Here is a 24,763-nt window from a genome sequence, read left to right on the forward strand (position 1 = left end):
GGTCGTCACAAGTATTGTTCAATTCTAGACAATTACCCGACACAGAAGCGTTTATCTTTAAACGTAAAAGGCGTGCTCTTACAAGGATTGATTCCACAACAATACATTCGTTTGATGTATCTTATGATATTCAATTTTAGCATCGCATTGACGTTTTAATTGACATCTACGTCAGAGTTCGAATGCACCTCCCCACAGGTAGCCTTCACCCTCCCACTATCGCTATTTGAACAGCAGCAGGCGGTTTGTCTTCCACATCCACGAGTTCTCTACTCCGAGGTATTTTATGTCCCTCTCCTGTATCTAATGCACTTTTATCTGCTAACTTTATATTTCCTCTCTAAAACAACCCAATTGAAAGTGAAAAGTGTTTAGAAAGGTCAACTGTTAATCAGTAGATGGGCTTGTGCTCCCCGGAAAGCAACGAAAATGGCGAAAATTTGACGACTGTACTTTGATGAGTACAGTCGTTAAAAAACTTTGATAACTACAGTTTTGTTTTAGCCAAGTTCGTTTTTCAAACTCGTCTATGTCTACTTTTACACCACAAGATGGCACCATACTAAAGCACTTAAAATTTTCAGTACTGTACTGTACATTCAAGGCCTTCAGGATAGTTAAACACCATTTCTACGGAAGCGGAGGTCTAATTGAAAACACATGTTGTTCTCTAATTAAAACACATGTTGTTCTCTCATTAAAACACATGTTCTTCTCAAATTAACCCGCTACTCCCCAAAAATATACCCGCGACTTTTTACATTTAAAATTAGCCTATTTCCATTTATTCTATTGGCAAACAACAGTTTTTTTTTTTTTTTACCCCCCACAGGCCTACAGCAGCGTGAAAGAGAAGTTTCAGTCGCGAGATGGTGAACTACATGCGTCAAAAACCAAGAAACATCCAAGTAAGCCTTATGTTGGGAAAATGTGTTATCATAAGCGTGAGATTAGCACTTATTAAAATCCTGGGGGTGACCTATAGGTAGCATTTCGCTTATTTATTTGTTGTGTGTGCGTGTGTGTGTGTGTGAGAGAGAGAGAGAGAGATTTCTAATAAAAAAAAACTAGTAGTCATTATTTATGAATGTTTATTGGGATTTTCTCCAATAAATTCTATTCAGTGGATTTGCGGTTCATATTGTATACTGTATATACAAAATAGGCATGCATACACGCACACACACAGGTGTCTTCCATCGATTATATACAACTGCTACTCACTTGACCCTGAACAGATGGGGACTAATGGAGCAGATAGCCGATTCCCCCAAATGTGCTGTAAATCTTAACATACAGATCCATCATGGCACAACAACACCCTGGCCTTTTCAGTGCAGCCCAAATTGACTTTTCCATCTTGCTTGACAGCGACATGTCCCCTCTACCACCATGCAATTTTGTGCAACCTGAACTTCCTGACTGGGGGCCTGCTGTGGAAGGAAAATATGCAAACTTCATATAACCATCAGCATTCTCTCAACAAGGTAAGTCTCTGCTTGTCTCTATTACTGTGCTGTATGGCAGTTGAGTTTACTTAATTGCAGATGAGTGAAGTGTCTACAAGAGGGAAGGAAGGCCCTTGTGTAATGGGGGAGACCTTGATTTGAAACTGGGGTTTAATGAAAATATTCAGGGCATGTTTGGAGAAATGTGGCAAAAACGTCAAGACGTTCTGCAACGTAACCATTGTGGTGTGACCAGTGAGTCTACAAAGTACTTACTTGAACGCTTATCATCTTCTTCACAGAAGATCAATTTTAATATTGTATGGTAAGCATGTTTAGAACATAAGCTTGAATTAAACGGTGAGACTGCTTACCTGCTTTGTCTGAGGTCCTTAATGTTGTCAGTCCTTGAGGAAGCGTGGCTAACTTCGAGGTCAATGTCAGAGCGGTGGATTCAAATGAGTTTCCCAGTCGCACTGCTGAATTATTCAAGATTTATATCTATAGATATATAGAGAGAGCAAAAGTACCTGTGTGCTGTGTGGCTGCTAAGCCCATGTTGCATTTAAAGGGTTAGGACCCCGTTGAAAATGTAATTAATAAGGCATTCAGTGAGGGTTTAAATTGAGGTCACTGGATCTTTTATTGAGTGACTCCAAAAGGTATCAAAGCCAACTTTAATTCTGACTATTTTAATGCAGGCCAGGACTTCTTGCTCCCACTGCGCACCTCATTGACCCAAGGTGAACACGCTGTATGGGAAAGTGCTGAGGTTGGCCCCATCAATCACGGTTGCCGTGGTAACCGGTAATAGCTTCCGCGATGCATGCTGTTAACTGGTGACCTTGACTGTCTACGGATGTCTTCACGTGACAAACGGCCACTTGTGCCAGTGCTAGCGGGACGTGGGTGTCTGGCTACGTACAAAGTACAACCTTGATGGAGGTCCAAACTCCACTTAGCGAAACAATGATTTGATTTCATCCTTGTTTTTTTTGTTTTGTTTTTCACAAATGATCTAACTCACTCCGCTGTGTTACATTTGATCTCTCAGCGTGAGGCAGTACTCAACCTTCTATTACATCTGCAAGGTCCGGTTGACATTTAAAAGGCCACAGGAGAGCGATAAGCCTCAGCCCAGGCCGTTATCACCACACACCGAGCCGCGGGGGTTTTATGAACTTAATTTCATGTAATGAACTAAATGGTGATTGTGGACTCTGTAAATGATCCTCCTCTAATAGGTCGATGTCTGTTCTTTACCGAGCCCTTAGGCCAGCATTGCTTAGGTGCTCTTTGCCTTTCCACTTGTGTCCTATTTCCGCTCCACCTTGAGTGCATGTATTTCTTAAAGGACTGACCCTGAATGTTTTCCTGTCGGCCACCTCAGCTATGCACATACGCACGCATTTGTAACATTGGTGGGCCACAAACACAAGGGCCTCATTTTAATTCTGCCAGAGTGACGCTGAGCTTCCCATCCATCTCATGCCTTTGCGGCAGTGTTTATCAATATCAGGCAGATGTAATCTGCGGACCTCCTTCGCTTCGTGGCATTTCCCATGACGATGTTGGCTTGTGTACATAAGCGATTGCCCCACGTTTCCCGCTTGGTTTTTTTTTTCTTATTATTTTTATTGCCTGAGAATGCCACTGGAGTATAATGTGATTACAATGCACCACTGTATACGAAGATGCTCCATAAAGATGGCATTCATCACTGCCTGGGTACTTTGTTACCACTTGGTGGCACTGTAGTTGTGTGTGCCAATGGAAATCAAGTTGAAGCTGTGGCTGTTTAGACATATAACAACATAGTAGAAAGAGGGAAAATTGAAGAAAAATGTGTGTGGGTTGTCATTGTCTGCTGCCGCTTGCTATTTCTGTCACTAGTGCTTACACTACCACAATGAGCAGCAATCGCAGACGGGATACAGTAAACCATGGCCTGAATTGGAATAACTGTCTCAGCATGTCTTCCGAATGGCAGTTGGACTCTAATGTTGTTGATTTGGAAAGTGTACTTTTTGGGGGACCTTATTTGCTATTTTGTGCACAGGCCATGTTTTCACATTTCAATGTTGCGTTGCAGCTGTGTTATGGCAACTTGATGACAAGGACCTATGTGAAGTGAGGGGGAGCATTTTCATTTAGTCAGCTCTTTGCCTTCTCTAATAGAAAAAAATGCTTTCCCACCATCTTGTGAAAGAGACACTCACAAACCGTTGTGGGGGGGCATCAATTGCAGATTGTTGCTATTCGTGGAATAGCACGGCTCCAATCCGATTATTCATCACGGAGTTAAAAATTATTAGTATTTTTTTTGCCTTTGCATCGAGCCTTGGTCCCTATAACCCTTGTAAATAACAAGACACCTTTTTGGTTTTGACTACTCCAACATTGGACCACATTCAGCCTCCTTGGATATGTATACTGTACCTTAGCAAACCATACTGTATACTTATAGGTAAACTAGTATTGTATTCATCTTATGAGGTGGATGAAAAAATAATCCTGTAGTTAAGCTCAATTCAACGCTAGTGTTGCTTTTGTTGAGTTGCTGACTTTTTTTACAGTCGCCATTTTAACAGTAGACAGGCGTTAGCAATAATGATATCAATTAGGTGTCTTTTCCATTTAGTGAGGCAATATCAAAATACCTCAGTCTAAAAATATGTATAAATATCGCAAGTAAATGAGTCCCTAAACGGTGAAGAATGATAATGTCGCGAAAGATAGAAGCGCACATGGACGCGCTCATTTCGTCAACGTCGGAATCGAGTCCACTTCTGCCAAGCAGCTCCTCCTACCCCCCGCACGCCGGCCGCCAATGGTACGCTCCGTGTAGGATGCGTTTAGCTCAATGACCGGCGGACAGTCCTCCTGAGTCCTCATCAGTACCACAAGAGCCACACCGGGAAGGTTCGAGCGAGCGGAACCTCCACCCCGTCTCTTTATTCTCGCCTTCCTCGGCCATGAAACAGACTTTAAGCGAACTCATGAGGATGAGCAAGATATGCCGGATGGTACTCGCCACTTGTTTGGGATCCTTTATTCTGGTCATCTTTTATTTCCAAAGTATGTTCCAACCAGGTAGGACCCCATGTCTCTTCTTCCAAATACGCGCGCGTGTTTTGCCACCCCATCAATGTGTGCACTTGCCGCGTAATCGATATGACTTGATGCCGAAGCAGGCGCCTCTCTCCTCGAGCGCTGTGTTGGAATCGATCCCACTGCACACATTTATCCCTTTCCCTTTCTTATGATATGCCGGCGTGCGTTCTCCGGTAGAAACGGTGGCATGTTGTGCGGTGTGCTGTAAAAGGCTTGAAGGAAACGCCAATCTCTCTCTCCCCCCCCCCCTCAATTTCCCTGAAGAGATGCGTAAAAGGGCGCACACCATAGAACTTGGCAGGGGGGGATCCAAGATGGAAAACTTGCGCTGTCCGTGAACGCACGGTGAATCACATCCACGCGGAACAAAAGCAGCTGCTCCTTCACTTTAGCTTGTGGAATACAGTGGTGGCTTGATTTACGAGTTTAATTTGCTCCCTGACCACACTCGTAATTTAAAACGTTCATCTCAAATTATCTTCCACCATTGAAATGAATGGAAATTGCATTCATCCAATCCAGCCCACCGGAAAAAAACCCCACCATCACCAAAGACGTTGTAATGTATTTGACATAAGAAGGACTTTATAAAAGCATTTGGTGTTAAAATAATTCAATAGATTGTACCATTTTTTGCATCATGATTTCATACTTTTAGTTCAGTGGGCTTCTCTCTAGTGTGTGCACCTTGGCCACCAGGGGGGCAGTGTAATAGACACAGAATGTACTTTGATTTGATGGTAGACATCTCTGCTGAGCTGCAGTAATATTGGTCATTTCTTGCAGAGGATTAAGAATATATGCCAGTGACTATTGTTATATTTTCTGTCTTCATGTTGTTTCACCATTTGTGTTAGAATATTCGTTGCTTGAAGGGTTACAAATACAGTACCATGACACGGTTGATGGTGTTGTTTCATTTTGTATTGGCATTAAGCTAGATAAAGTAATGCGGTCTGGCTAAACACACAACATAATTCTTTCTTTTATGTTTAGTTTTAGAAACTACAAGCATCGAAGGACTGAGTTTGCTCTCTAAAGTAGCACACTTGTCTTCCACCCGTCCATTTTCTGTAGTGCTTGTCGTCATTAGGGTTGTGGGTCAGCTGGAGCTTTGGGTACACCCTGCAATGATCGCCAGTCAATCCTAGAGCACATTTAGACAAACAAACATTCACACCAATTAGAATCTTTAATTAGCATGCATGTTTTGGCAATATGGGAGGTAGCAAAACCCATTCAAGGACCCCTCAACTGTGAAGCAGTGGTGCTTACCACTAGGTCACCGTGGCGACCAGTCCAGGGTGCACCCCACATTTTTTGTCAAGCTGGGGTAAGCTCCAGTTACTCAAGACACAAATGAGGACAAGCACTGTAGAAATAGATGGATAGCAGTTCTTTGATTATTATTTCAGCATTCGGTCTATGTTGGCAATTGTTGCCTGTGTCTGTCATCCAAAACCAGTCCAAACCAGTTGCCCAATTGTGGAATGAATGGAGTTGTCTGACTATGAATAATTTTCCCTGTAGTCATTCAAGGAAATGTAGTCAAGTGGCCTCCTCGCACTGACTCTTGGTTCTGTCGAGATTTTCTTCCATAGAAGGGAGTTTTTCCCCTTCCCGAGGCACTCTCTCATGTGGTGTTCCGCCGCTTCTGTTTAATATGTGAGCAGCGTGGTGCTGGATCTGATCCATATCAAAAGTGCCTTGAGAGGTAGCGCTTGTTGTGTGTTGGCCCTGTATCAATATGATTGAATTTAGCTTATGAATATGCTACCTTTGCCAAAAGAAATTGCTCATGTTCGTCAGTGCGGTGTATAGGAGTAGTTGATAATCCGATTTTTCAAAGTTTTGGGCGATAGGATCCTCCTCTCAGGTTCCCCATGGGCGTTGCATCATGCACTGCTCCCACGTGCATAGAGGTCACTGAGTTTTATGTTCATGACAGGCTTGTGCCTTTCAGGATGCTATGAGCAGTTTGAAGACGGATATTTGGGATTTAAAGAAGACATATGGAATTTCCCTCACAGTTCCCAGGTGTCTTTACTAAAACCTCTCAGACATTCTTCCGTCAAATTAAACAAAGGATAAAGATTACAGGACACTTAATGTCCGTTTGTTTCACTCTGGTAACTGGGTTTTGGGTGTGCAGGCCTGTCGTGTAAACGCAGAGTATGCCTTTTGTTACTGTGACAAAGCAAGGAATTTTCCGATCCCGTTAGTGCAGTGGTTCTTCACCTGGGTCGGCTCGAACCCCAGTGTTTCCTTCAGTCAGTTTCAGGGGTTCAGCGGAGTTCAAGACACATTTCACAAGGGTTCGGAAAATGAATGAACGAAACTTGTGGGGTTCAGTACCAGTTAAGAACCACCGCTCTATCGACTATATTTTCAAACGACTAGCAACAACTTTAAGCACTTTTTATTGTGGTATTTGTGACTTCCGGAGACTCCTTCCTGATATTCCCCCATTTTTCCGAGCGCTAGTGTACCTGAAGCTCGCTTGTAATGCAAATGTTGGCTCGCAGCTCAAAGCAAAAACGCCAGCAAACAACAGTTGGGGCTTCATAGGCGCTTCACAAAATGATTTACTTTGTTTTTTAATTTCACACTTACTGGCTGGGCAGGCCCTTTAGAGACACAGCTATTTGTATTCAAGTGATTAAAATGACTCATTTCCATTTTATCCCCTTTAAGTTTCAATCCTTTAGTTATTAACCTTCATGTCTGAGTGTGTTGACTGCACATTTGTGTTGTCAGTTTCCCTTTAGAGTGAGTTGTATGGTTGGTTTACATTCTTTTTCAATGTCCCCACAGCACAAGGGGGATACTTGACACGCTTACGGACAAGGCACCGTTGTTGTTTGTCAGATAACGTCCCTGGGCCAGCATCGCCGTGGTTGAGGCATGTTTAAGAGGGCTGGCCATGCCTTCTGGCCTCCCAGTGTAAACCCTCGCCGCTCTACCAGGGCTCACCTAGGGGGTTGCGACCGCCAACTTGTTGAAAGTGACAGAAGAAGGCACGTGGCATCGCACACAGCGCAATACCTCCGTTGTCTTCAGTCAGTGTAAATCCACTAGCAGACTCATTCTACTGCATGTGGCTTAGCTGGATTTGTTAGAAACATGGCTGTTGCCAGAACTTCCATCATACATGCACAGTATGCCTAAGGTTGTCATCATGTGGTCGCGGTAATTATACGCCCAGGGCATAGGTCAAACTGTCTTTTCAACCAGAGCTAATGATATGTTGTCCAAACCAAATATTCCTTGAGACTAGGATACCCGTAGTAATCCAATATATTGTTGCAGGGTCTTCTGCAGTTACAAAGTCAAATGAATTGGGGTAGGGGTCAATGGAATTAATGATCAGTTAACGGACCACTAATTCATTATTTTCAATCTGATGGAAAATGTTCTGAACCTTGGTTTTAATGCTATTGTGGTCCGTACAGTAAATGAAATGACGCCTGGAGGGTTTGTACTAGAATGGAGGTTGAATCACATGCCCACCTGCTGTTTGATTGTATTTCATTATGTATACTAAAGTCTCAATTCACAATGACATTTTTTTATCATGGGGAAATGGTGGCTTTTTTACAACGCATATTCACATGTTGTTGGCAATGCCCGATTGCTTAAATTGATACGTTTCCTCCATCCGTTACCCTTCGAACAGCTGAAATGATGTATTCGGGCGGCCGCTGTTATTTCCATGCTACGATAGCACAATTCCACGCTTTTTGCATTTAATCTGATCTCGGTGGAATAAAAAGGAAAAAAAAAAAACATGAATTAAAGACGCCTAGCAGCGTGTGAGTTATGCGTCTGAGGTGGCAGGAGGCCTGTTTCACAACAAACAAGTATCGAAAGCGTAGACAAGATCTTCATGTGCTGATGATGCAAATTGGCTCCAGGTGGAATGCAGCTCACTGGGTGGAGAGTGGAGGTTGTCCTGTTCTCTTTCCAAAGGGCTACTTTGTTTTGGTTGGACTGTTGACTGCTTTTCAGCGTGGCCCGGCAACTTGTCTCTGGGAAGTGTCTTTTGAGTTGCAAGGTTACTCATAGTGACCGCGACCGAAGTCTGAGGGCTCTCTCCCTCTCCCTTTTTTGAGGGCTAATAAGGAAGTGTTCTGTGAGCGCCGCTTGTTTGGTTTCCCTATGAAATGCCTCTGGGGTAGTTTTTTGAAGTTTGTGCGTGCGCGCGTGCTGAGGCTGCAAATCTGCTCTGCTTTACGCAGCCACGCCACATGGTGCTGGCGTTTAACATCCTTCAGAGGTTTTGGTGACAAAGCTGCGATGGTTGAAAGCAAAGAATGAGCGCGTCTTGGGAAAGAATGAAAGGTTCCGCCCGTGGAATTTCTACGGGAAACTCGAAATTCCTCACCCTCGTTGCCCCGTTGCCGCATCGTCAGCTGTAGCTGACAGGCAGGGTCAGCCTGGGTCGGTAACATCAAACATGGGACGACACGACAGTAATCACATTTAACCATCTAACAACCAACTGTATCATTTAATGAAAAAAAAAATCCTAATTGAATGCCTGCAGTGGTTTTGTGTGCAAAGATTTTAGAGGCTCAATGTTTCGAGCAGCGGAAAGGAATACAGTGGTACAAGTTAAACTCATAAACAATGAGGAGGGATGAACTCGTGAGTTTTCCAGCATCTCCATTCATGACTAATCCATGCAGATTATCAAAGATCAAGCAAGAGCATATTAGACACGCTCCTCCAACATAAATGTGACTTTTCATGTTTGTCTCCGGTTATTAAATGAGCTCATAAATTACCTCAATGGAAATTACACAACAGCGATCATGTGATTATGATTTGTGAAGTGTGTCACCTTAACTACCAAGTGCAATAAAAGCACCTTATGTCTGAATAAGGTCATACTGTAAAATCTTTGCAAATCTACCATCTCGCATGCATCTACAATGATGTATGAAAAAATTGGACTTTCTCATCTTAAAGCACTAATTTGTGACATCTTGTGCAATTCAGGCATTAAATACCAGATGGTTGTTTTTTTGGGTGGGGGATGGTCTTCAGTACATCAGAAGCGGTGACATTAATGATGGCAATTTGCGGAGTCAGCGATGTGCAATCTGCTCCTCAGCATCTGCCCCCAATACCTCATAAAATGCAGATTTGGTTGTTTAATGCACATTTTCCCAAACAGTGGTTAGACCGAAGCACATATTAATTAATTGCTTTTGATGGCTGTTCTTTTGCTGTCAGGCAATAAAATACAAAAACATGATTTTATAGAAAAAAAGGTTAGTTATAAATGTTCTGAATAGAGTCAAAACTATTTTTCGACTTCATTTTAGCCGGGTAGGTTTTTTCGCAAGTGATTGCTAAGTCCTCGTGGCCCGCATTTGCGCTTAGCTTGCTCTCTCTGCTCGCACCCGAGTGTGACTCTCTTGCCTTGAAGTCTGATAAATGATGCATTTGTGAGTCTTTCTCTGCACACCGGCGCAAAAGGCTGGACATCTCCCCTCGAATCACTGCAGGGAACTCGCAGAACTCATTCGGTGTTTATTCTTCAAAGCAGGCTATTGTGACAACTGAAAACTAATGAGCTCCCAAGATGCATCGTGTCATTAAGACCGATACTAAAAGACCCAGTTGTTAAATTGGGGTGTACATATTTATTTCCTCCTATAGAGATTTGCGATTGCCGCTTCAATCATTTCTATCCAATTCATAACGATCAAGTACTCACTTATGTGATATTTTTGACTACATCTGATGAGGTTTTTATGGCAGGACTGAATTTGAGACATATTGTCTTATCTGCACTGCTGTCCTGTGTGCGCGTGTGTCTGTGTGTGTGTGTTTGTAGGAGGTTAAAGGTCCCATGCGGTCACTTAGATGCGCAATCTCGGCAGCAGCGGTGGGAGGGGTTTGGGGATGAGAATATAATCACACAGCTCCCGTCGATAAATATTGATTCCCTTGTTAGGTCCTCGCCCCCGAGAACTAAGTAAAGGGGTGCGAGTGTCGTCCATTAGCTACATTAAGGCATTAATAACAGCCAAGCAGGAGGGTGCGGGCTATTTTTAGCCACTGGCGAATGGCTCTGTTGCTCAATCTTACAGTGTTTACCTCTGGAGGTGTGGGTGGGCAGGATGGAGCGTTTGTGTGTGCGCACAACTGCTCCATATGTCTTTGAAGGAGAACAGTTTACAGTGGAAGCGCTACAAAATGCATTTCCTCCAAGGTCAAGCAGTTCGAAATTCCATTTTCCGCAAAATGACTCTCTGAGTTGAAACGTCATCACCCGAGACGTATGCAAGCCTCAGTTCAGTGAGTTTGAACCGACTAATTCTGCTCATGTGCGTAGCTGTTTTTGGGGGGGTGTTGTTTACTTTTGTGCCTCAACACGTATATGCTTACGGTGATTTGTAATGTTCAAGAAAGTTTCCCATTCTGGGATTTGCTCCAATACATGCCAATACCAAACAAGCTTTGTAGCCATTGTTTCCTATCCCAGGGATCATCTTCCGTAGAAGTACCTGTAAATACTTTTTTCTTAACTGATTATGTGAACGTAAGTCTTTGCACTTTTGAAAAATATCCCATTTGTCAAACGAATGTACTGTGAACATGATCTTTGATAAACTAGCATTTTAAATGTGCAAAAATGTATTCAAATGAGCCGTCAAACTGCATGGATCTTTTCTCATGAAGAGTTGTACAGGTGAGGCAAGGCGACCTGTGGAAATATTGTCAGCTTGGAAGAACTTACCTGGTGTCAAGTCTCCAACATGTCCATACATTTCTCTTAGTGGGAATTAAACTTGTGTGTCGTTTGTTTGAAAAATAAGTGCTAGGAGTGTCAAGAAAAGTTGCTATAGACGGCGTAGAATGATTTGTGCAGTAAACTAGCTCCTTATGTTCGTAGCCATGTTCTTATTGGAATCAATACATGTCAGCGGGTTTTAATCATCCAACCCTACCTTTTATGTATTCACATTAAAATGTTACCGGCACTTAACATTTACAGACAGTTACAACAGACAGTAAATATTTCATTGTGCATGTGCAATCAGTAAATTAGCTGAATGTTTTGGTTTTTTTTTTCTTCTTTTTTTTAGTATTAAAAGGTGAAGTCAACGCAAACATTTTTTTCAAGAATGTGTTCTATGCAAGCCCACTAGTTGAAACAGGGCATTCTGATTAATATTACGTTTGTGGAATAAGTGTTAATCCCCTGTGCATTTTTCTGCTTAATTTATATTCCACAAATGCAAAATTAATCAGAATGCCGTGTTTCTACTAGTGGGCCTGCAGGGAACATATTCTTGGAAAAAAATATGTTTGGGTTGACTTCCGCCTAAAACGTTTTTTTGTTGTTGACAAACTTCTGACTTCTTACACCTGAAGCCATTTATTAGTAATATAGAAAAAATTGAATGGACATTAGTGTCTATTTCACACTTGAATTGACTTTTGTTTTTGTGCCCCCAAAATTTCAGGCTATGGCTGCACAGTTAATACAGGTCTTATGAAGGTGACAGTTTTGACCCCCTGAAATGGGAATGTGAGGTCGTCCAACGTACAGCTAAAGATTGTGTTCAGCCCTGGCGTTTCCACTGTACCGCTTTCAAAGAGCGTCACTGCAAGTGTTGTGTGTTGACAGCGTGTGTCCTCAGCCGCCAGATGTAGACAGCCCGCTGCAAGAGAAGTGAATCATGGCTTTAATTAAGAGGACGAGCGCCACGTCTCATTAAACGTCTGCCTGAGAAACATTCAAACTACAGTAGCTAGCTACCGGGAGGCGTAACAGAGGAGCTGGAACCGACTTTTCCACTCCACCTTGTCGCCATGCCTCTCTAAATGTGGACTTTTCCCACTAAGGACAAGCTCTGATCAGCCCTTAGATACTCTTTAAACAATGATAAATGCCCCGCGGCTTTGGTGTTGCAGGTGGTGGTGTGTGGAGCATTTTCTTTTCTCTGTGTTGTAATTATCTTTTTCTGCGTCTTCATTTCCCCTTCGGTTTGAAATGGCCTACTTTTTTTTTTTTTTTTTGCAACACTAAATGTTAAAAGTAACACTCAAACTATCAGTTTTGCAGAAAGTTGCACTGAACTAGAGGTCAGTTCATAATGTTATGACATCCTCTTAGCCTACAAAGACTTTGTTATACCAGACCATGTGGAAAAAAAGCAGGTGAAGTGGTTTCTTGGCTCACGAGTGACCTGCCCTCAATAGTTTGAGGGTTTTTTTGTTTGTTTTTTTTACTTGTAAGCAACAATTTGAGATAGGAGCACTGGATGAGTATTTAAAACAACAAAACCTAATCTTAGGAAAGTCTGTGATGTTTTTGTGAAGACACAATGTACACCGCCATAGAAAGGCTAACAGATTGCATTGCTGTTGCTGTGGTATAACCTTTTAACCAGCATATATTTGAACCCAAACATCCAATGTAGACAGACAATATAATAATACTTAGATGCTTGTATTGTTCTGTATTCTGGGGAATCAGTAATATTACTGCATCTGAGTTGAGCAGTTGTGAGCATCTTTTACATCTGTATGTCTGAACATCCTGCCCCCTGGTGGCCAAGGTGCGCCCAATGTGTGACTGGAACGGCTTAATGGTATTTCCATTCATTTAAATGGGGAAATGGTCAGGGATCGCGAATGGGTTATGCATCTCAACGTTGGGAAATCCAGCTCACCTGCGACCCTAGTCAGTGAAAATGGTATAGAAATTCATCCGGATGGACATCCAATTTGACAAAATGGCTTCATAGTTTGGGTTTATAGCACACCCTGTTGCTTTGGCATGCACTTGGTAAACTGTGAAAGCATTTTCATTGAGTATGAATTACCCTCACATACGTTTTTGTTTAATAATCCAAGTACTTCACAAGCTGGTGGAGGCAATTTAATATTTCCGGTTTTAAGTATCTCATACTGTGACAAATTACATTTTATTGCGCCGTTTAAACATGTTGGAAAATTTTTGTCATGGTTAGCACTCCCGGATTAAATGTCCTCAACTCCCAAGTACTTCCATAAATCGTCCCCCTTCCTCTTTTTCTATATGTGTACCGTTCCCATTATCGCCATCGGTCCAGTGGTTTCTTTTTTTCCGACCACGTTTTCCAGCGTGGCTGGCTGGTTTGGCCGGTGGATCGGTGGGTGCCGGCATCATACTCCCTGCAGATTCCGTGCCGCAGTCGGGCCCGGCTGGAGGCTTCGACGTCCTCCAAAAGGGGTCAGAGCGGACGTGTTGGCAAGAGACGAGCAGGCAAACTCTTATGACTGACTCAGCAAATAGTGGGTACACGCCAACACAGTGCTGTACTGTAACGTCTTAGTCAAGTGGAATTAGTTGTTGTCTTTTGCTTGTAGACCGAGTGACAAGCTTGTAATTAGGGCCCCATGTCAATCATAGAATAGTTTACTGTGTCTGAATATAGCCTCTTAGATGTTCTATTTTCATATTGTATACCTGATTCGAGCCAATCCAACTTTATTTATGAAGCACTTTGAAAACAACACAGTCGACCCAAGTGCTGTAAACAAATGAAAAGTTTTAACCAGAATCCCGTGTCACATGGTTGCCAAAGGTACAATCCTGGTGGTCTTCATCTTCTTCTACTTTTTCTGCTTCTGTCTTTTAGCGGTTGGCAAACAGCTTCTGGTGCATTACTACCATCTTCTGAAATGGAGTGTGGGGGGTGGCAAAATACCATTTCATAACCTCCGAACACTACTCTTTCCTAAAATAAAAATAGAAATGTAAAACTTAACTCATAAGAACTTCTCTTTAAGACTGTATTTGTATTCAGAGTAATTTTCTATGCTACTTGGTCACCCTGAGGAACTGATGATTCTCTTTTTGCTGCATACCTCCACCTGCTGTATATATATAGTCAGTGTGGTCTTGGTCACGTTTTCTTCTTTCTTCAGCGAAACGGGCCTCCGTCAATAATGGACTGTGAGGTCCGTTGGGACTTGACCACGTTGGTTATGATTACACAGACGGTCAAAAATCCACTTCCGCCCCCGTCTATGCTTAGTCCGTCATTTTTCATTTTTTTTTTCTTTTTTTTTATGTTTCCCGTCTAGCGTCAGCAAAATGGGCGTCTGTCATGGACGGATTGGTCAGACACTGAATGCCCACCTCTGTAAATTCACCGAATTGTGACAGGACGATTCCCAAAATTCAGAGTGGTTTGGGTGCAGACACATTCTGACAAGAAGGCAGCTTACAAAAGATTGACTTTGTCATTTAATTTCACACCTGATGGGTGGGCAAGCACTGCAGAGACCCAACTATTTGTAAAGAAGCAATTAAAAATTCAATTGTCCTTAATATGCCGCCTTAAGAGGCTTAAACCAATAGATGGGCCCATTATCAGAATAGCAATGAACAAAAAACATTAACGGGACGGAAAGGGTTTCATTGTCATTCTCATTGATCCATCCTATCACCTGACGACTATGTGCCATTCTCTCACCTTTATACATGTCACAAATGTAATATGCTGCAGTGGGTCTTAAATAATTTAACCGCCCAACCGTTTGCGACTGTCACTCTAATCTGTTTGAGACAATTAATGCCGCCTGTCGCCTGCTCTAGCCGCATGTGCCATGAACACGTTTTGCTTTTGTGCCATGAAGAGGACATTGTTCCCCATTCTGCAGAGCTTTTCCTCTTTCAACTGTAGACAGCTGAATGTGACGGAAACAATTGCTACCAGCTCGTAGTCCTCCCACCATGTGCAGCGCAGATAAAGGCTTCTCAGGCTGCGCACGCTTCGGCGCTGGTTGTCCAAGTGTTGTCTATAGCCCCCAAAAAAGTGTGTTTCTGATGCACAAATGTCTTGAAGCGGATATTATATCTTTCCTGCAATCACTCATTTCTTAGCTTTGGCGCCTTGTCCAGGCAGGCCCCAAGAGAAGCTCATGCGTCATTCTCCCATCTGTCTTCTCCTTGTCTGCTTGCATTTTCATTTACTCTACACATGCAGGATGTTCACCTGCTTGTGGAAATATTTATTATAGCTAAGTTGGGAGCAAAGGAAGAATTATGGAAGTCTGGAAAACGGCGGAGGGGGGGCGGTTAAAATGCTCAAAGCTTCAACATGTTACACCTCCCCCCCTCGGGCTGTTATCAGCTCATTTTGCCCGCCGGATGGGGTTGCCATGGCGATGGGAGTATGGACTACAATGACGTCCTGGCCGGCTGAGGTGTGGCCCAGTTGGTAACACAGCGGAGGCGTGTGTCTGGTTTAGGCATTGGGGGTCGGCGTTTGGCAGTGGGGAAAATTAACAATTAGTTCATCAATCAGTTCATTGCTCTACCTATCTATCTATCTATCTATCTATCTATCTATCTATCTATCTATCTATATAATTTTTTTTTTTTTTAGAATTCCTTCACCGGATGTTCTGAACTCCTCTTTCAATGGTCGTGTCATATTGAACAGAATAATGCAGTGCAGTCAGATCCAGTTTGTGGCGCTTGTGTGCGAAGCTATTTCCTGCCCAATTTTTTCCGCATTTAAACACATTCCGAATGCTCAAAAGGCGCGTTACTTGTAATGTGGGAGAAATGGAGCGTAGCCTCAGCGTGAGCGACAGCCCCGTGATATCAGTTTGAAGCGGCTGATGACCCACTTATTTCTCTACAGGCCGTCAATTGGCACTGATGATTACCTGCTAAACATTCTCTTGGGGGGCCTTGTTGCACATCGTTCATTTCTGCCCACTGATCAGTGATCAGTGTTCTGTCGGTTGCCATTGTCGCCTGTCGTGGACACATTTTATATAAAGCAGTACTGGTTCCATTCCGTTTGCCATAGTGTGCTTGGTGAAGTGACAATTGTTGTGCAGCGTTGAGAGCCACACAACACTTCTGCGACTGGTAGTGTGCTAATAGGGGACAGTATAGGTTTCGGTGCTTTCTACATCTATCCATACGTTTTCCATACCACTTACTAGGTTCACACATGGGAACTCCACTTTTGAGTGGACACTAGTCCACACCCTTTCACAGTCACGGAGTCGAATAGTCACGCATGTCTACTGTAAATTTGTAAAGGTAAGTTCGACTTTGGCAACCAGTCCGGTGTGTACCTGGTCTCTCGCCCAACGTGAGCTGGGATCACTTCTAGCTTCACCCATAAACCCAATGAGGACAAACGCTGTCAAAAGTGGATGGATGGAACTTCTTATTCTCTCCACTTTGCTGTCATCGACCCTCTTATTTACACTTTTTATCCGGCTGTTTCTCCACAATCCACCCTGTCCACTCCTCTGATTTGTCTCCTGCAATCTAAATTGTGATGACTGGGACACATGTTCGCCATCTCTTATCGATTTCCACACGTTCTCCTGCCAAGTCCCCGTGCTCAGCTGACTGAAAGACAAGAGGCAGCCACTGGGCAGTTCCAGAAGCCCCCGCGCTGTTTTCTTAATGTCTACAAGCTTGCACACAAACACTAACTCGCAGGCACTCAAAACCTATCATTTCCACCGCTGTCTATTTTAGGAGGACTTGCAGCGCTGGAAAAAAAAAACCCCAAAAAACGCACTATAATTTAACAGCGCATAAACGTTGAGCTGCAGCAGCCAGCACTGAAGGTATTCGAATGAGAGACGACTAGACGGGGAGAAAACAGTCAAATAAGTCTTGTTCATGCTTGTGGTATCTTCTCACATATTTACCTAATGTAGAAAATGACTCTGTTTAAAGATGTGGCGATAATGAGACAATTGACCAGGTCAGACGAAAAGGCTCATCAACCACATGGAAGCAGCTTCTCTTTCGCCATGCAGTTGTGGTGAGGATCGGGGGTTGGGGGGGCATTAGCAAGTAAGCAACGCTTGAACTCATATTCCACAAACACACCCTCCCCTCCCCAGCTAACAGTAGGATAACAGTAGAGCTAATAGCAACAACTAGCTTCAGGCCGTTAAGACAAAAGGCGTCTTGAAATTGACACAGCCCATCCGAAATCGTATTTTCAGCTGTATGCACCCTATGCACACCCACTTTCCATGAGCACACATGCTAATTTTACAAGCCCAAACTATATGCTCCAGTTTTAACCGCCATTATGAGTGTGTGTCATTACGGTATAGTGCAGTATCGTCTCGTTGCCCACCATCCAAAGCATACATGCATGAGTTATTGCCATATGCCATATAGAATGTGTATACATACACTACGCCCTGCCTATGAGGCCTTTTTATCATTACAGCGTAGGTCTCACTTGTTTGATGAGACACCACTCTTATTTTTGTTCCAATTACAATGTGTTAGTTACGTGGGCTAAAAGCGCCCGTGCACAATTATCGCACCAACTTGTTTACTTGACTTTGGCTCTTCATCTTCAAGTGGCTTGCATCCAGTCTAGTCTTTACGAGGTTATTTGGGATGTAAAAACTCATATTTAGTGCTAAAATAGGAACTTTGTTCTTGCCGGAGGAGCTCATGCATTTTGCATTAGTTGGGGTTTGCTTATGCGACATTCCTCCCTTTGATTCAAACAAAATGGCCTCTGATCACACAGTCACTTACAAGCTGACAACGCTCGCGCGAGCTCAAAGTACCGACATTATCACCAGCCCGTTACCGGTATTATAGGAACAGATTCAATACAGTGCAAGTATTTGGCATGCCCAGACTTTCTTATTTATGGATGACCTTTTTAATTTAGAACCTAATTTCAGATATGTATTTGAAGATTTTGTTTTTCTTTTTTCTAAACATTCACCAAACTATACACTTCGGGATTTGTGAAAATGTCCACGAAGAAGGCCTTCTAATTATGTAGCAGAGCACAAACAAGAACTTTGAATAGAATATCAAAAAGTTTTGGTTTTATCATGCGGGTGAACCGATCCTTTAAAAAAAAAAAAAAAAAAGAAGTTAAGTGTGGGTTTGGCCCAGCCGCCCCCCGAGCAACTGGTTCATTCTGATGCTCACTGTTGCGCAGCTGATGTCTTTTCGATTTACCTTAGAAGTGTAGCTCGCACTTTCCAATCGAACGATGTCTGGTTGACCCTTCGATCACATTCAAGGGCTTCTGGATGTTTGAAGCCCCCTTTTTCTTCTTGTGGCTGAGTGTGTGCTTCTGTAAAATCAATGGCATGCCTTCCCATGTCAACTGCATTGACATACAGTTGTGTCCACTGCTATTTTCTTTGCGGAAGTGTTTTTTCTCCCCCACACCCATATAATCCACACGATTATCATTAAAGCTGACGCTGAGAATAATGTTTCAAATGGAGGGCCTGGTTGACCCTGTTTTTTTGTTTTTTTTTCTCATTTTGATTGGGTTTGATATCGAAAAGGTACTAAGAAAGGATATCATCATTGATTGTCACTGCTATGAAATATGGCTCTTTTATTAATCATTGATTATATTGTTGTTTTTCCTCTGTGTGCTGACCCATTACCTGGAACAAGTTATTTTTATTTCCAAATCAAGAACTCCCGGCCGTCCGGGTGAGGCTCTTGATAGCAATAATAAAAAGTGAAACTGAACTTTGGATCAAGTGGGAAAAGTGGCTGTTTTGACACTTAATCCATGAAAATAAAAGATTGTGGGATTAAATCAGGAGCACAATAACTCAAAGCCTTGCTGTAGTAGTCCACAGGGGCACATCTTAAAGCTCCCTCCACTTGACTGTGTAGGTAAAAAAAAATACTCTGTGTAACAGTCTTCATTATATACTGTGTTAGATCTCGGTGGACCCTGCCTTTGTGGTTTATCTAAATCAATCTTTTCTCCCTTTCACTACCTTGTTTTTTCGCTTCTGGATTGCAAAGCGCTTTCACTTTTTTTTTTTTTTTTTTTTCTCCTCCTCTCCACCTCCAAATTTAGTCCCCGAGGCCAGCTGCGCCTCTGGAGGTTTGTCTGAACGCCTCCTCCCCTCATCAAAATCCTTTTATCGCATGCACGGGCCGCGCCCCAGAGAATGGTGGGATACCATCTAAAACAAACAAGTGTGTGTTTAAAACAAAAACAACAAAAAAACGGCCTTGTATACGTAGTTATTACAATTAAGAAAAATGTACTCATCATCTGGGTTAATTAACGGACTGTTCAATCGTATTCTGAAATGTCAGAGACATTATGAAAAGGGCACTTGTTTCCACAACAACAAATCAGCCCGAGCAGCAGTAATTGCACTTAATGATCACATATAGTATGCTTGCCGCCACAAAGTGTGGGATGGATAACTTTAGAACAGAAGTACTTATGTCTGACAATTGTGATTGGATAGGGGCTCTTGCCTCACAAGCTATCTTTATTTGTCTCCCACACCGTGTTCAGATGGCATGCAAAGTGTGAGAGACTGTCTCAAATGCTGCTGGTTTTGTAGCCTTGTACAGCCATGACTCACTCACACACGCAAACATAGTAACACACTCCCCTGCTTTGTCAGAATGTCATTAGATATTTTACACCCTCCCTTTTTCTGCTGACTCGGGCTTTCCACTCCACTCCACTCGACTCTCTCCGGGTCACTCACTTGCTCTTCTTGAAAGGCTCAGTTTAGGCACACACCGACTGACGTAGATGAAGTTGCTGTGTCAATAGCACAGGGATGAGGAGATGACGCCAACTGAAAGGAGAGCGCGCAAACACACTGCGTGTGCTTTGAAAGAACCCGAGTGATTTTGACATGGCATCCACTCCAAAATGCTTGACGTACGGCTTATTAGGCAAGGATGTCATTACAATTAGTCGACAACTAGTCATTACTGTCGTTTCTTGGACCTCGAATTATGATTTGGATGTTGTTCAACAGAATGGAGTAGAAAAAGGAATCACAATGGAAAATTTGAAAAAGACATTTGTTCTAGTTTGAGCCCTAGAATTGGCAGATGATTGACGTCCTAACCGCTAAACCCCAATGTGATGCCCTCCTGTAACCATAATCCTCCCTGAATTTTTTCGAACAATCAACTGGAAAGCCTCCTTGGCTTGGGTGTGGAAGAACTTTAGAGCCTTGACCTCAACTTTGCTCAGAACCATAAAGTAGATTAGCCACTGTAAAACCCAAGTTTCCCAGTAGAGTTTTTTGTTGTCGTTTTTGTGTAGGATATATGAGAGGTCTGTCAGTAAAGTTCCAGGACCGATGTGACATTTAAACTAACTGCAACTTTTACCCTTCTAAGTAGCCCCCCTTTTTTACCCTTCTAAGTAGAGGGGAAAACTAGTTTGGGTTTGAAATATATCTTTTGTGACAGCAGTCCTCTAACGTCTCTCACTCACCTTGTATGAGACATTTATGCTTTGCAACGCAAATTTAAACATGCTGACTCTACTACTGTGCAGTATTTTCTCCTGTATAGCCGATGGTTTTGACTCGGTTCAGAGCACCGCGGGAGGTCTAGATGAGACAATTCACCTCGCCACGGGATGTGCTGTAAAAATCGGTGCGAGTTAATGTTTACTCAGGCTCCTGCACATAAACTATTTGGTGATAGTTGTTCAAAGAAGATGCTGAGCGGTGCATTTTGACAGCAATTTCACGAGGGTAATTTAATGAGGAGGGTTGTTTAATCTGAAAATGTTGGCCTCTAACAACCTCACAAAATATATTCATCCACCCATTTTCTATCGTGCCCGTCATCATTGTCTAGAGCCAATCTCAGCAGACCTTGGGTGAGAGGTGGGGTACTCCCATGTCTGGTCGTCAGCCATCATCAGCACTTTTGAAAAGGTATTCCTGAAACTTGAAACTGAGAAACAGACATTTTTTTTACAATGCTGTTTGGGGATTTGGGCACATTATATTCATCAGAGTAATTAAGATAATCGCGAGTAAACAAAATGTCTTTTAGAAAAAAATCCAGATTTCGCATGTAAGTATATCATTAAGTCTCGTATTATGGTTGTTTATCTCCCTCTCTGGAGAAAAGATTCTGCCTGTGTAGTTGCTAAAGCTGTGTTGTTGTGTAGGGGAAATGGAGGATTCGATTGAAGTGGGGCGGGGTGGGGGGTGCTCCTCTCTCAGGAAGTTATTGCAAACCATTTGGGTTATTACAAAGCTTTGTGTTGGAAAATGTATCCGTAATTATGAGCGGGAGTCGGCACCCGTCTGGGTATTAAGCAGCATGCTTTTTTAATTATCCTCCAATCACAGTGTCTAATTAGTGACAATAAAAGCCCAATAGGGGTCCAAAGGTCAGGCGCACAGCGGCACACATTGTGAGGCTCGTCGTAAAATGCTTCATGTTGGCTCTCCTGTGATTTCCCCCCCAACCCCACAGCCGCCCGTCCCCAGGCGTAACGCACTGACTGCCACTTTGTGTCTTTAGAACATTCCCAGATAAGCACAATGAATTCACATGATGATGATGAGTTTGTCAGCAAAATGAAACTGTTGCTTGCATTTCTATAAATACAAGCGTGAGTAATTATAGCGGACAATTGCAGAGACAATGGAGAGGTTTTTGCCACAAACATGTTGGCAGGCTGCAAATAGGAATGGTGCATTTTTGTGTTGGGTGTAGGACAAAAAAAAAGTGAAATCATGTTGACTCTATAACAGGACAATGACCGTTTGTACATTAATGCTGCAATAGCTGCACGACATAGACAACGTTTTGTATTGAGTGTAGAACTGCAGCTGTGACATTTTTACAATTGATTATTCTACCCATGATCTCAATAGTTATTCAAGTTATCCTGTAAAATGTGTTTTGTTAAACAATAATACCACTGCAAAATATGCATGTGAGTTGCAGGTATTGTTTTTGTTCGCTTAGAGTCATCATGCACATGTCCTACACTGTAGTTTCTGTGACTTTGAGTGTGTGTTTAAAAGGCGCGGCCTGGCCTTGTGATGAACTTAGCTCAGGTTGGCCAGTCTGGGCCTCAGTTATGGCCGTAGCAGCTCATGCATGAATGTGCGGCAACATTAGTCCGTGTGGAAAAAGGATCACTGCAAAGCTTCCAGGCAGAGATTTTGCTTCGACGTTTTTCATAATCAAGACATTCGATTCATTGTTTCAGCCCCAATTGAGAGCCAATGAAGCTGTTTGGGAAAGGCCTCGTACTGACTTTTTTTTTTTTTTTTTTTTTTTTAGAAAGCGAGTGAACAAGTGAGTTTGTTGTTGTTTGGCCCTACCTGCAACAAAGATACAGTATGACTCCAAGCAGCATCTCTATTGCCACAGACATACTACATAGCCTCTTCTTGGTTTTATGTCTTTTATTTATTGATTTATTTATTTATTTGCATCACTGACGCACACCGAGACCCCGTCCAGCCCAAGGACACTGTGATATATTTGTCAACTTACAATCAGGTGCTCTTGACCTTTTCTTTTTTTTAGTGCAGGTTTATGGATCGGATGGCTTCTCATGTGGCTTTTAACCTCCACAGACACTGTGGTGCATCTATCAGCGATAGTAGTGTTCCATCATCTCTCAGGCTGTAACATTAGTGTCCATTTGTTAATATTGTGAGTGAAGAATGGCACGGTCAAGTGAAAGTGACCTTGATAACAAGGAGAATAGGAGTGTCTAAGAGTCAGGGGGGTTACGTAAAGGTGATTATGTGCTTTTATATACTTGACAAACGCAATGCTATTGTTTGCATTAGTGAAGTCATTAGAGGTGCTGGCATGACTATCTCTTCTCCCTCGGATTGGTCTCTTCCTTTGTCCTTTTTCAACCATTAGGCTTTGCTTGCACAGTAATGTTGCAATAGTGTGTCTGTGGAGTTTTATCATTTCACGCAGCTTCGGATATAATATACAGTGAGTGAGGAATGCTGCTCCCCTCTTTACAATCTTTAACTTGGAAAGCCTTTCCTAAGTAGATGCTCAGGACCTCATGCATCTTCAAGAGCTATTTATTATTTAAGGATGTGGTCACGGCGAAGAGAGGCTGAACAAAGGAACTGTTTAAATGACTCTGACCAACATCTCAGTTCAATAGATTTGAATATGTGTGGCTAACTCCTATAAAGAATTAGCTACTTATTTATGAGACATTGACATCATTGGGGATATGGGAGCCACAGTGGTGCAGTTAGCCCTCCGTTTACAGTACAATTTAGTACAAGATGTAACTTTGGATTTGCCTTGTCAACAGTTGCATAAAGAGTAGCAAAATAACAGATCCCTCCTAGGACGGACATAATCAAATGGTAAATGTCCTTTGTTTAACATGTCCCTCTTCCTTGTTGAATTCATTGGTGGGTTCATTCATGGTATGAATTTTCTTGGCATGATAACATAGCTAAAGCCATCTCTCATTTCTCAAAGTCTCTTTCAGTTCTAACTGCATGGTGGAAAGTCCCAAAAGTGGGTGCCTGGGAGGTGCAAACAAAGCTATCAGGTGTGACCATCTTGAGACAAATTGGTAGGGCGACATCCACTTAGGTAGACGACCCACCAAGAAATCTATAGTTCTCTCTTTCAGGATTATCGGCTTTCCTGCTTTCTTTTTTTTTTTTTTTTTTTTTTAAATCCATCACCGGCAGCAATTTTATAAATCACACAACAAAGTCTATGGATTAGTTATAAGACTTCATGACTGAATAAAATTGAAGAAGTACTCCGATAGAGTTTTCTCCGGTTTATTTTCATGGTCATGTTGCATGTTTGCATTTGTGCGGCCACTTGTTGCGAGGCACAAATAATAGGTCTCAGTCATTTGCGTCCCATAGACCAATTTAAAAAATAAAGAAAGGACTCCTATTCCCCCCCCCCCCCCCCCTTAGTTACACCCTCTCAAATTGCTACAGGACAGAGAGCTGGCAGACACTTGGTCTTATTTAATCACGCTTCTGTATTAAATGTAAAATCCACATTGACTTGAAGCCCTTACAAATGAGAAGTCTGATTTTCATCAGTTAAATTTGAGAATGATGACAAGTGTTTTGGGCTATGTTGACTTCAACACAGCCCGTTTTAGTATATTTTGAGGCAACTTAATGCACTTTTGATTTGCACCCCTGCAAAGAGTCCTTTTAGCACAGCCAGCTCTCACATGTCCTCATCCCCACTCAATATAGAGAGCCCTTCCTTAAAGGAATCTCTGGGCTTAGAACTCATGAATTACTCACAATCTCTCTGCAACTGAGAGCGTTTTTTTATCCCGCTTTAGATGTTTTATGCATAAGGACCCCCGAGTGCCGACGCGGAGGACCAGCGAGAACTCAAATGATTTTCCTTTGAGTTGAATTAAGTGTTACTGCAC

At 42.6% G+C, this 24,763-nt stretch overlaps 1 protein-coding gene across 5 annotated transcripts in view; it reads left to right on the forward strand.

The window, feature by feature from the left end:
• chst11 (carbohydrate (chondroitin 4) sulfotransferase 11) overlaps positions 1-24,763 on the forward strand; it is a 47,195-nt gene that overhangs the window by 852 nt on the left and 21,580 nt on the right. Inside the window, exons 2-4 of one of the 5 annotated variants that reach the window (XM_086022082.1) lie at positions 199-279; positions 833-908; positions 1,372-1,487. Coding sequence is in view for 2 of the 5 variants with exons in the window: in XM_086022080.1 (XP_085878206.1) it covers positions 4,424-4,541 (118 nt within the window). In the remaining 3 variants the exon portion in view is untranslated. Of the gene's footprint in view, positions 1-198; positions 280-832; positions 909-1,371; positions 1,488-4,336; positions 4,542-24,763 lie in introns of those variants that run through there. The other 4 variants (XM_086022083.1, XM_086022080.1, XM_086022081.1 and 1 more) reach the window with 4 other exon arrangements.

The sequence above is a fragment of the Filicampus tigris genome, chromosome 22, assembly GCF_054856515.1.
Source record: "Filicampus tigris isolate MCC_2025a chromosome 22, RoL_Ftig_1.0, whole genome shotgun sequence".
NCBI lineage: Eukaryota > Metazoa > Chordata > Actinopteri > Syngnathiformes > Syngnathidae > Filicampus > Filicampus tigris.